Source organism: Meles meles, chromosome 8 (genome assembly GCF_922984935.1).
Source record: "Meles meles chromosome 8, mMelMel3.1 paternal haplotype, whole genome shotgun sequence".
NCBI classification, from domain to species: domain Eukaryota; kingdom Metazoa; phylum Chordata; class Mammalia; order Carnivora; family Mustelidae; genus Meles; species Meles meles.
In genome coordinates this window covers 94,244,987-94,258,220 of record NC_060073.1, presented here as the reverse complement: position 1 = coordinate 94,258,220, position 13,234 = coordinate 94,244,987, and the positions used below count along the sequence as shown (strand labels likewise).

Below are 13,234 nucleotides of genomic sequence, written 5' to 3'. Positions count from 1 at the left end.
CGGTGGTACAGAATCGGCGTTGTAGGTAGGAGGGAGTTGTCTGCTGCCTCGTGAGCTGGCGAGATGCTCCCTTCAGCAGAATGACCCAACTTAGCCTCGTTCACACTGGCGGTGTTTCTGAAAGCCACTCGCTGCCGTGTCTGTCTTTGTCAGACGAGCTGCTTCAAGAGCAGCGTGCGGACATGGACCAGTTCACTGCCTCCATCTCCGAGACCCCCGTGGACGTCCGGGTGAGCTCCGAAGAGAGCGAGGAGATCCCGCCATTTCATCCCTTCCATCCCTTCCCGTCCTTACCTGAGAACGAAGGTGTGTATGATCTCACGGTTGGCGGCCAGACTTGCTGGCGGGGCTGGCCTAGGCAGGGCGTGGCGCCTGGTTAGAAAGTTGAAGGGAGCGTTTTGGAACCTGGTGGGATGGCTGGACAGGGAAAAGGAAACTGGATTCCCCGAGCGTCTACTGTGTGCGGGCACCATGCTGGGGGCCTTCAGGTGGTTGGCTTCAGGATCCCCATGAGGTTAGTAGTAGTTCTCGCACTTCATAGATGGTTTGTGTGAAACCCTCTTTTTCTCCTGGTCCTGTCAGCTGCCACCAGAGTGTGTGACTCCTTGCACGTGGACCTCACTCTGCTGCTGAAATAGCACTTCCGTGTTATGTGAGGTCATCAGCTTTTCATAACAAGTGGGGGGGGGCAGGCCATGGAGAGGCCACAGAGGAGGCTTGACTTGTTCAAGGTGACACCTCTGGTATTGGGGGCGGAGCGGGGGGTGTTGGGCGGGATCAGAAGTCCTGTCGCTGTGACTCCCGGTCTGGCATGCTTCCTTCTATTCCCTTGCTGGTTCTCAGTGTCTGAAAGGATCTTTAAAAGCTGTGGGTCTGCACCAGAAATAAACAAGCTGCTGAGCCAGGTGTCCTGAGACCAGGGTGTGGAATCAGTTTCTATTTTTTTGTCTGCTGCTCTAACTCCTAATGGGGGTGATGGGGAAAATCGTGGCCACAACCATGGAGTCCTTATCATACTCCTGGTGCCCGGCTGCTCTCCTTGAATCCTCAAGAAAGCCCCTGGACGTAGGTCCTGGGACTGTCTTCATTTGGGCATTCCAGGATGTAAAGAAGTTAAGTGTCTGTCCAGGGTCATGTAGCTTGTTAGGGGGAGAGTAAGGATCTGAGCTCCTGCAGTCCTGGGTATAGTCAGCTGCCCCTGGTCAGATAGAGCAGTGCAGGCCAGACGCCTGCTGAATGGGGACCATGGGAAGCATCCAGCTTGGCCTTCAGACCTTAATCGAATGCCTTCTGAACCAATTACCCCAGAAGCGCCAGCTCAGTGTGGGTGACCTTGCGGTACTCAGACAGAATCTGAGAAAGGAGCCAGAGACATAAAGAGATACCACTTCGTTCCTAAAACCTGCCGTTCCCAACGCCGGACTTCTGTGGGCCTGTAGGTTGGCCGTGCTCACACACCTTGTTCCGGGCCGGGGCATCTCACACAGGTCTGAAGGGCTGAACTAGGACCTTATCCCCTTGTCAGAAAGCCACGGTTGATACTGACTTTATTATTTCCTAAGAAAAATAACTGTGTGGGCTCAGCTGAAGAATTTGGGACTCTCCCAGAAAATTTCCCCCCAAAGACCCAAGGCAGACCTGTTCTTTCTCTCCTGCCTTCCAGTCCATATGCTGTGGCTCTTACCTGCTGGTTTGTTTGTGGGGTGTTTCAGGCATATCCTTAAGGAAGCATACTTTCTGTTCACGTTACAGAGAAATTCTAAGATAGGAATTTTGAAAGAAGCCATTTTCTTTCTTAATCTCCTTTTTGTGCTATTTTTTTTTTTTTTTTTTATTGTTTTCCTTTCTGCTAGACACTCAGCCGGAGTTGTACCACCCAATGAAAAAAGGTTGGTCTGTCAAAGATGTTACCTTTAAAGACCTCATCCCTCTTCACTTCCCCCATGTGTCGGGAGTTTCATTTTCTGTGTCATACCATCACCCGAGATCTTCCCACCTCATTTCTTCAGGCGTGGCTAGGAATGGAGCCAGAGAGCCCTGCGTCCCCCACGTGTCAGTGGTGTTGGTGAAAAGGTGCCATCCTAAACTTTCCTTCTGGATGCCCAGAGAATACAGATGCTTCTGTGAAACATTTTTATCTGGGTAGATTTTTAAATGCCATATTCAGTTTAAACAGGTTGGCCGGAATTGCTCCTATATTTGAAAATAACGCTGCGTGCGCCTGGCTGGCTCAGTCAGTAGAGCCCGTGACTCTCGATCTTCGGGTTGGGAGTTCGAGCCCCACATTGGGTGTAGAGTTTACTTAAAAAAATAATCTTTTTAAACAATTAAAATGTGCTTGATTTAGGGGCAGGTAGACAGTCGTTTTCTTTGACCTCTTTCCCGCCCAGCACCCCCGCAAGTCTGCTGCTCCCACTACATCTTTCCCTTTCCTTTTCATTGTACCTGGTCCTTTGTTGATGCCCACATGTCTTCAGTCCGGAGTTGTAGCTATCCTCAAAAGCTCAGAAGCTAGTGGACGGAACAGGTTGTGACAAGTGAATTCTTGCTGCGCGGTAGTGAGCGTCCAAACTTCAGAACGGGCTAGGACTCCATAGGCACCACTCTGAGGGCCTCACGTGCTTGCTCTCATTTAACGCACTGAGCATTTTAGCTCTCTCTGACTGGTCGGGTTTTAGCTCTCTCTGACTGGTCGGGTGTTGAAGAAGCCTCAGGCTGCAGGATTTGCTCAGACTCATGACTTTGAGAAAAGGAGGAATTCAGATTTGAACCCAGCTGCTTTGTCTTCAAAGCCCATGCGTTTCTGTTCCATAAAGTGTTGCCGAATTTCCCCGGGTTGTTGGGTAGTCTGCCGTCCTAGGGTCAGCGTGTTCTTAGGGTGTGTTTTATGAGCCCTGTCTTCTGGCTCTGGCAGACTGTGGTTGGACCGAGCAGTGTTCCCGAGGAATTTGATGTTGTGGTTTTTGCCACATGTTCCTCAGAACATGAGAGTGCAGTTCAAATCTTGTAAAAGAACATGAGTGTGCAGCTCAAATCTTATAAAAATCTTGTAAAAATCACTTACATGTAAATACATGTAAATACCTGATTTGGTTCTACTTGAATATGCCTCTTCTTGGACATGACTGTGTTCCCTTTCCTCTGAACAGTACATCCTAGATATTTGTAGCTAGAGATGAATTTCCTAGTTTACCTGGCTTTCGTCCTCATACCTCAGTTGTTATTAGCTGGAATAATTTAAACATGAGTTTTTGTTCTCTTAATGTCACTTATTCATCCCTTCTAGAAAATCAAAGTGGTTTTGGTCAGTGTTTAAGAAAACCTGTGGGTTATGCCACCAGAGGAGTCTGAGAATGGTCTAGACTAGTAGTAGAACTTGAAATTAGTTGGTTCAGTACCATGTTGCTTTTCAAACAGGATCTTGCCCTGTGACCTTTAAAATCTGGTGGAGGAGAGAGGGAGCGACGGAAGGATTAGAGTTTACTAGGCTTACTGGTCCGCATCCTTGCTGAGACAGCACCTCTCCAGATTCCTCTTTCTCAAGTAGTAGGCGGGCGGTAATACCGTTGCAGTGGCATTTTGAGACTACAAAAGCCAGCCCTGATTTAGCTCACCCTAGAATCGAGTTGTGAAATTCCTCTTTGAAGTGAAAGCTTTAGGAAAAACCGGCATTATTTTTGGCTGCCTTGTCATGAGTGAACACAGTAGCAAGCCCGCGTGATCGGTGCCCGGGATAGCTATTACTCATGACCCCACGGCAAGAGCGAGTGCGGTTGTGAGCTGGAAGGCTTGGCTGTGTCTGGGCCCAGGGACAGCAGTGCTCCGCACGTCCTGTGGTGTGAGTCGTCGTCACATGCACGTTGCCCCCTTAGAATGCTGGGTGTGCTGGCAGGGGGTCTCTCTATAGAAGGCTCAGATCACAGACATTTTATATACATTGGTGGATCTTACTGTTCACGAAAAACTGGGAGGATGGCTAGGAGTCCCATGCTTTTTGGAGCTGGAAGTAAGGAGGATGCTTGTCCGTTCTTCTTTGCCTGGGTTTGTGCTGGCTTGTCACGCCACGTCTTCACATACTGTCATTCGGGGTGCCACGCACAGGTGACATTGGCTCAGGCGACGTCTGACCTTGGCAAGAGGAGTGTGGCTAGTCTTGCTCCATATACGGAAAGGTACCTTCCACCCTCGTGTTTAGAATTCTCCCTGTCTGTGGAACGCTTCCTTCCTGTTCCTTCTCTGATCCCCACTGAAGGTGGGACATCTGTGATCTAAGCCCTCAGAGGGCGACAGGCTAGTGGGAGACACAGAGGACAACGAATGAGGATAAACAAGGATTTTAAGTGCCGCAAGCTGGGAATGTCTCCCAAGAGAAGCTGTAGCTCGGAGGACAAACAGGAAGTGTTTGAGGTCAGACAAGGAGGGTATCTCAGGCGGAAAGAATTGCCTGTGGAATAAAATAGGACGCTCGAGGCAGACGTGCAGATTCATTGCTTACGATGGTGCCTCTGTGCAGAGGGAGCCCAGGGTGTGGAAGCACCAGGTCGTGGGATAACAGGCGCTTGGTAATATCACATGAGGGTTAGAATGCCTTCGGACTCCACTTCTGTTTTCCTTGCAATAAATACTCGCTTCTGAAGGCTGGCATTCCACTTTTCCAAGCTGGATATAAGTAAGCACTCTCCTCCTCCATTATACCCATCGGTCCTCTGGAAAACGCCTGTACCATTCATCCTTACAGAGCACAGTGCATCCCCACAGATGGGAATAAAGTAGCATATCGTGTAGCCGGGGTGGGCAGTGAGGGTGGGGAAGTGATCAGGGAGGGCTCCCCGGCCCTCAGGAGGGGATCTGCTGCTGCCGTGAGGTTGGCACGAGGCCAGCCCAGCCTGGGAAACACTGTGCTGTGATCTCTCTCCAACACAGGATCTGGAGTGGGAGAGCAGGATGGAGGACTGATCGGTGCTGAGGAGAAAGTGATTAACAGTAAGAATAAAGTGGATGAAAATATGGTGAGCCATTTCTCCCTTCTGCCCTGCCCTGTTGTAATTTTGAGACGAATCAGCATGAGTGGCATTGTTCTCGACGCTTCCCAGATGAAGCTCCATGTGTTCCTTTTCCGTGTGGTAGAAGATGGGTCGGCTCCAGCTGCTCCCACACATCAGTTTGGTGTTGAGCATCTGGGTATGAGAAGGGATAAAGAATCACTTTCTGGCAGTACTCATCTGTTGCTATAGATTTGCACCTACAGATAGGGCTAAAATACGAGAGGCCGTTTTCAAGTGAGTACAGAGACTCGGTAACTTGAAATTGGAATATAGTCGACTTGTTGCTTTAGGTTTGTATCTACTATTCCTATTCTCTGAGCACTTTCTGGATTATCCTCAACTGAGTTCAATATTTAAATATGCTTTCTTGGTAATCTGTCCTGAAACGTCTCTCCTTGGTGGTTACCTAAAGGGAAGTGGAGGGGAAGGTCCCCGAGGAGGCGGCTGTGACGCAGTGACCTTGTGTCCGCACTTGCTTCCTCCTTGAGGGGTTTGGTGAGTGGGTCTAGAATGTGACAAACTGCTTGGTTAGTGGGTGTCCTCAGGACTCCACTTCCCTCCGCCAGATAATACATGGGGTAGAAAACAAGCGGTTCCATTTGTATTAAATGTCCGTGTGCACCCGGTTGCTGACCTCTTCATACTGTTTCAGGTCATCGACGAGACTCTGGACGTTAAGGAAATGATCTTCAATGCCGAGAGGGTTGGCGGCCTGGAGGCAGAGCCGGTACGTGTTCAGCTGCAGAACCCAACGGCCAGGGGTTCGCTCTTTCCATTTCAAGTGAAAAATGGAGAGATGCCTGGCGTCTCAAGCTATCAAAGGCCCCTGTCCCCATTTTTCCATACTTTGGGATAAGAAAGCTAAAATTAGGATTTCCATGGAGATTGGGAAAAGTGGGAGTTCTCCTTATGGGGATGGTTACTTGGAAGGCAGGATCTTGGCGCTCCCTTAGTTTTCAGAGTCACGACTCTCCAGGAGCTTGGCCTTCCCGGAGTGCGTGTCTCCTGCTGTGCAGAGTCACCGAGACCTTGTCACACGTCTGCCCTGTTACTGTAGGAATCTGTGGGGCCCCTGCGGGAGGACTTCAGTCTGAGCAGCAGCGCCCTCATTGGGCTGTTGGTCATCGCGGTGGCCATTGCCACGGTCATCGTCATCAGCCTGGTGATGCTGAGGAAGAGACAGTATGGCACCATCAGCCATGGGATCGTGGAGGTGAGCAGCAGGCCTTTCTGTGCCCCGAGCTGGTGATGGTTGGCTCTGAGCTGTCAGGGAGGGTTATGGAATTCAAACATCTCTGCTTCGTGGGTTAAATTAGTCACTTGGTTATCAGGTCAAGTCTTGGAAGGCCACCCCAACTGAATTATGTTGTCCCTATCACATTTTAACATTAATTTGGGCCTTTGACTGTGAATGCGAGGAAACCATAAAGGAGTGTTTTCTGGTGCAGAGGGTGAAAACTTTTTTTCAGATGATTTCCTTGGTGTTTCATTCTTTCTGATATATTTAGGTATTTGAGAATGAAGACTGTCGATACCCTTCTTTAATTTTTGTTTTTGTTGACTTGGGGTTTTTTTGAGGAGCAAACCAGGTATATGACAGATAAGGCAAGAGTGGCAATAGTGAGTGAGTTGAGTGTTCAAAGTATGAAATAAAGTAAGAGTCTTTTAATTTTTATTTTCATTTTTAAAAAAGATTTTATTTATTTATTTGACAGAGGGAGAAAGTTAGCATGGAGAGTGGCAGGCAGAGGGAGAGGGAGAAGCCGAGCCCCCCGCAGAGCAGGGAGCCTGATGCGGGGCTGGATCCCGGGACCCTGGGATCATGACCTGGGCTGAAGACAGCCACCTAACTGACTGAGTCACCCAGGCTCAATCCCAATAGTCTTTTTTTTTAGTGGGGGGAAAAGCAACAGGAAATTCAGAGCCGGAGCACAGCGTTTCAGTTCCGTCTTCTGGTGATTCATAATTAGAACTGCTTACAACTCATTTTGAGGTGAGTGATGGGAATGTCCAAATTTCTTAGTTCCAGAAGATGAATACAATAAGTAAGGAATGTGATGTGCTCTGGAAAATCAGTCCAGACATGTGTCCTAGTGACTTGTGACTTGGTTTCACCTCCGCTGGATACTTGCCTAGTAGTAGAATTTCTGAGCTGGAAAAGACCCTAGCGATCATGTGGTCCCGGTCTTTATTTTACAGAGATCGCTCCCCGAGGCTGTCCCGAACAGTTAGCGGCACAGCTGAGACTTGGTTGGTGCTGTGCTGCTAGGAAATTCAGTTCACTCTTTTCTTCAGCTCAGACTCGGCTTTTAGGACAGGTTTCAGCAGCCTCTTTGACCCTCTACTTTTCTTCCTCCTCCTCCTCCTGTGTCCTTGCCACCAGCTCTGGTTTGCTGTGCGCAGTGGCAGTTGGACACCAGGTAGATTTTGGTTCCCGGGGGACTGCACAGCACACAGCTCCCGTCTGCCAATAGCCCGTGTGGTTCTCTTCTGGGACAGTGCGGTGATCTTCTGTCTTCATTCCTCCAGGTTGACCCAATGCTCACTCCAGAAGAGCGTCACCTGAACAAGATGCAGAACCATGGTTACGAAAACCCCACCTACAAATACCTAGAGCAAATGCAGATCTAAGTGGGAGGAAGCGCGGCGCCGGTTGGAGCGGGCGTTGCAGGTGGGCCAGGAGAGGGAGGCCTGGCGTTTGGGAGCGGCTCCTGCCCGGCAGTTGCTCCCAGAGGATTCCAGCTTCCATTCGGACCTCCTGGATCATTAAGACTATAAAGTACTACTGTAGAATCACAATTTCCATTCTTTTAAATGGGTGAAAAATGTTAATATAACTATATGATATATAAACCTTAAATGAAATGAAAAAAAAAAAAGATCTATTGCAGATATTTGACTGATGTAGTTTTCTTTTTTTAAATTAATCGGAAATCCCACTTCTATTGTATTGTCTCACATATGCTCTCTGTAAATGGACAATGTTGGTTTTCAGTGATAGACTGTCTGTGCAGGCCGTCCCAGTTGCATTGTATGAATCACTGTTTAAGGCTCATTCACTGTCCTGGTTTTTCTTAGGGGGGAAAAAAAGAAGAAGAAGAAACAACTAAGGCAGTATTCCCTTTTCCAATGAGCTAGCTTCCAGAAAGTTGTCCAGAAACTAAATGTGATCGGGAACCGTCATTGACCATTCAAGCACATCATGAGACCCTCGCAAAATCGTGTCAGAGGACCAGGTTCTTGGAAGTCTGGTATTCCCAGTGCTGGGCACCTTGGTGTCACCCAGGAGGCTGAAAGCATCGTGTTTGGCGGCTTTTAGGGAGCCTACTATATACAGATTAGGGCAGCCACTATTGCTTTCCTTCTAAATCCAGTTCTTCCATGGAAATTAGCCTGTAGTTTGTATAGGACGTTCTTCCACTGTCTGCCGTTGACTGACCGTAGCTTTTTACTACTCACTTCCCTTCCCAGTCACGTCCACACGTGCTGTCTTTTCCTCTTTGGACATCCCCCCACCCCCAGGCACTGAGCCTCGTCCCTCCCCATTGTATCCTGACTTCCCTGGCCACCCCGCCCAGCAGCTGCCTCCCAGCTGCTCCAAGAAGATTGCACTACTGGGCGGCCCTCCCCACTCCCCCCACCCGGGGAGAGGTGTGGGGCTGGCTTTATGTGCGAGGAGCATATTCCACATTGTACACGAAATGCTCTGGAGACACTGTGGAAAGCTTTGGAGATTTTGTTTCCTTCACCTGAGTCTTTGTGATGCTTGTATAGTTGATGATGCTCACAGTTTTTCTTTTTTTTCTGTTTTTCCTTTCTTCTCCTTTATTTTAGTCTGAAGGTTCTGGTAACCTGTGGTGTATTTTTTTCTATTGCCCTGTGACCGTTTTTTTGTTTTTTAGGTTTTTTTTTTTTTTCTCCTCTCTTCTCCCCTCCTCCCTTATCCATGTGTCTTCCCACTATGCACAGATAAACTTCACCTACAAACTCCTTAATCTGATTTGTGGAGAATGTACAGTTGAAACACATCAATAAATACTTTAACTTCCACCAAGACTCCTTGTTTTCATTGGCATGGTGTTAATCCATGGCGATCGCGGTAACCATTCTGCCCTCCCTAGAAGGTTCCAAGCTGTGCCACAGGGACAGAAATCTGGCCACTCAAGCAAGTTGGCTCTTATGCTTGAATTCCATTTTTTCACTTATAAAAACTAAGGGAGGGGCTCCTGGCAGGCTCAGTCAGTAGAGTAACTCTTGATGTCAGTGTGGTGAACCCCAAGTTGAGTGTAGAGATTATGAAAACTGGGACGCCTGTGTGGCTCAGTCGTATAAGTGTCTGCCTTCAGCTCAGGTCATGATCCCAAGGTCCTGTGATCAAGTCCCACATCAGGCTCCTTGCTCAGCAGGGAGCCTGCTTCTCCCTCTGCCTGCTCTGCCTGTTTTGCCTGTAGTTCTCTCTGCTTCTGCTGACAAATAAATAAATAAGTAATCTTTTAAAAAGATATTTAAAAAAATGAAAACCAAGGGAAATATTCTTTCATTATTATTTCCTTTAATTTGCTCCACCATGTTTTCTAAAATGCTAATTTGGTTGGACTTTGATTTTTTTCTTCAAAATTTCCTATGTAGTTTCAGTCTATAATCTGAAGGCTTAGTTTGCTTTTATCTTGCAGGCTTTTTGGTGAATTTTGTAAGTTTAACATTTCAGAAGAGCTGCTCGCTTTAGTTTACTGTTTCTCTTAACATCCCTTTTCACCAAGACAAGTCTGAGTTTACACATGACACTTTTTAAAGTTTTCTTTAAATTACTATTGACTTCCTGTTACTGACTTCCTGTAAATGTGTAGCAATCATTTATTTGATCATGGTTAGTTAAAAAAGTAAGAGGGAAAGTTAGTGGAGCGTTTTTGCCCAACAAAATTGAATATGGGTTACTGATATTAATATGAGACTTCTTTTTTGAAACTGGAAACAGTGAGTCGGGTTTGTGGCTGGATTTTCAGAGAGGTATTTCCAGCCTTGACTTCTGTTTCTTTAACGACTTGCCACTAGGAGGTGCTGTTTTCTCACTGAAGGGTTTTTTTCTCTGACCTCTGCTTACAGCGCTTTGTGTCTGGGGGTGGTTTCCACTGGTGTTTTAAGTATTTTTAGTGCCTGGCTACATGTGTGAGAGTAAACTCAGGAGCTAATGTTAGAGTCCTCACCCCAGATGAGCATAATGCCGGTTTACATGCACAGTGCAATGAAGGGAAGATTGCATATATGTCTGTAAACATCCGTGTGTTCATGTATGATGCATGCATCTTGCTTAGGATGCTCGAATATAATGACCGTGTATCTTACAAACCTGGGCCGGGAAGCACCGTGGGACACACTCATTGAACAGGCTGCTGCTTTGTAACCATCGGCACTTCCCTGTCTGCTGCTTCCTCCTCTGTTGACTACTCGGATTGCTGCCAGGAAAGCCATGAAAAAACCTGAAACTTCTAATTCTTTTTTTTTTTTCCCCTCAAGGTTTTATTTATTTGAGAGAGAGAGAGAACAAGCATGAGAAGGGGGAAGGTCAGAGGGGGAAGCAGGCTCCCTGCTGAGCAGAGACCCCAATGTGGGGCTCAATCCCAGGACTCTCAGATCATGACCTGAGCCAAAGGCAGTTGCCCACCCAACCAACTGAGCCACCCAGGTGCCCCAAAACTTTTAATTTTTTTTTGAAAAAGATTTTATTTGACAGAGATCACAAGTAGGCAGAGAGGCAGGCAGAGAGGCAGGCAGAGAGAGGGGGAAGCAGGCTCCCTGCTGAGCAGAGAGCCCAATGTGGGGCTCGATCCCAGGACTCTCAGATCATGACCTGAGCCAAAGGCAGAGGCTTAACCCACTGAGCCACCCAGTTGCCCCGAAACTTTAAATTCCTGAAGTGAGCTTCTAGCAGAGTGATCTCCAAAATACTGTCACTTGACCTTCTGCAGTATCAGCTGGAAAATGTAGATGGAGCATTCCTTATCTGGTTCCAGATCGAACAGACCAGTTTCATTTATTTTTGGGCCTGCCATCTGCTAGCTGCTCTACAGGCACAGCCTCCTTTAATTGTCTTAACCTTTATAGCGCGGGTATTCTTATCTTGGAGAGAGCTGAGGTCTTTCGGCTGCTAAGGGATGGAGCAGAGATCCAAGCTCAGCGCTACAGTAATTCTCTGGCTCGCTGCACGTTGGTCCTGGAGGACAGTGGTCCCCGGGGTCACCCCACAGGCTGGTGCCAGTCGACTAGGACCCATCCAGCTGGTCAGCAAGTAAGACTGATCCGTTGCTGTCACTCCTGTTGGCGATGGGCCCCGGGGAGTTTGGGGCGGGTGAAATTGCCGTGTTTCCCTTTACACATCCGTTGCCCAAACAGGGTTGGTAAAGAGGCAGGTGGGTTAGACTCAAATGTGCTGGCAATGAGCTCGAATACCTCCCTCATCTTGGACTGATACAGATCTCCAGATATGGTAGCTAGAGTCTGTTTTTTCATTTTGAAAGGAAACACCCATGGCAATGAGGCGTGTGTCCAGCCCGGACTGTCCAGCTGGCCTCACCCTCGGCCAGCTCCACTCCGCTCCCTGGTGGCCCCGGCTTCTGTTTGGGGACCGAGAGAAACTTACTCATAGCCTGGTTTCTGCCTTGGTGACTCAGTTCTGCCTTCTGAGGAATGTGGCCCTGCCCACCTTGGCGGCCTCTGGAGCCAGCAGCTCCCAGCTGACTTTGGTCCTCCTTTTTCCCTGTCTGCTCTGGTACAAATCTGAACCCAGCAGTTGAGTTCAGAGCCAGCACAGGTGTCCTGGCGGTCTCCTCTGGTTTCACCTGCTGTCACACTGACACCCTTACACTGGGAGACACTGATTAGGAGGCCACGAGTCTCTCAGATGGGGGGGAAACCCAGAGGCTCCCTCTCAAGCAACTGTCTCACCTCACTCATTAGAAGTGATGGACATGGAGAAAATGGACAGAAGGAACTAGAAAGGCCCTCATGGCATCTCTCATTTCACAGCTGAAGCATGACCACAAGGTCACAGTGCTCTTAGTGCAGGACCAAAGTCTGTGGTACGTGCAGCAGGTTCTTTCTCTGGGACAAAAGGTAAAGTGGTTCTTCTAAATAAGAGCATCTTGGGCGCCTGGATGGCTTGGCTGGTTGGGTGACTGCCTTCGGCTCAGGTCATGATCCCTGAGTCCTGGGATCAAGTCCCACATCGGGCTCCGTGCTCAGCAAGGAGTCTCCTTCTTCCTCTGCCTTCTCCCCTCTCATGCTCTCTCTCTGTCTCTCTGTCAAATAAATAAGTAAAATCTTTTAAAAAATAAAATAAGAGCATATTGCCTTGAAGTACTCTGTCCGGAGACACTTATATCTAGAGCTCCTTAAAAATTGGAGGTTGTTCGTGTGAAACCTCTGTGGAGAAGCCAAGATGTGTAGCGGATGGGACAAGAGACATAATCAATTCACAAATACTCGTTTCTGGATCCTTGAAATGGATGGGGCACAGCTTGGAGCATCTTCAGAAGTTCTAGGTCCAAATGAACTTAAGATACTGAAGCCGGTGGCTCTTTCTGGTTAGAACAGCAACATCCATCCAGAACACATTTTTGATGGGTGCCCTATATGTATAGTTATTTTAAAATTAGATATATATAAAGTCATAAACAGAAACTTGGATTATTTTTTCCAAATGTTATTTAATAGAGCCTCTTGGGTCCAGGAAATATTACAAGCTTTGGTCAAGTGAAGCAATCACTTTCATTCTCTTGCCACCAAAGTCCACAGTTGATTCAGTTTTCCTTAGTTTTTACTGATGTCCTTTTTCTGTCTCAGGATACCATGTCCTATTTAGTTGTGTGTGTGTGTATGTGTTGTGTGTGTGTCTTTTTAAGCTCCTCTCTACTATGGCAGTTTCACAGACTTTCCTTGTCTTTGACGATTTTGACCGTTTTGAGGAGTGCTGGTCAGGTATTTTGTAGGATGCCCCTCTACTGGGGGTTTGTCTGATGTTTCTCTCATGGTAAGACCCTGGGGTTCTGTGTTACGGGGGAGAAACACCGAAGCACCATGCTCATCACACCATGTCAAGGGTACATACCGTCCCCATGACTTATCACTTACGACATTGCTCACCCGGCTGGGGCAGGCTCTGTCAGTATCTCTCCCAGGAAGATACTCTCACC

General features: G+C 47.9%; 1 protein-coding gene across 4 annotated transcripts in view; it reads left to right on the top strand.

Moving 5' to 3' along the window:
* Positions 1 to 9,095, top strand: part of APLP2 (amyloid beta precursor like protein 2) — an 84,318-nt gene extending 75,223 nt beyond the window's left edge. For 2 of the 4 annotated variants that reach the window (XM_046014574.1, XM_046014572.1), the window contains 6 exons: positions 154 to 306; positions 1,854 to 1,889; positions 4,924 to 5,009; positions 5,698 to 5,772; positions 6,103 to 6,258; positions 7,575 to 9,095. In XM_046014574.1, coding sequence (XP_045870530.1) covers positions 154 to 306; positions 1,854 to 1,889; positions 4,924 to 5,009; positions 5,698 to 5,772; positions 6,103 to 6,258; positions 7,575 to 7,676 — 608 coding nt within the window. In that variant the 3' untranslated portion in view covers positions 7,677 to 9,095. The remainder of the gene's footprint in view (positions 1 to 153; positions 307 to 1,853; positions 1,890 to 4,923; positions 5,010 to 5,697; positions 5,773 to 6,102; positions 6,259 to 7,574) is intronic. The other 2 variants (XM_046014575.1, XM_046014573.1) reach the window with 1 other exon arrangement.
* Positions 9,096 to 13,234: the final 4,139 nt, after the last annotated feature.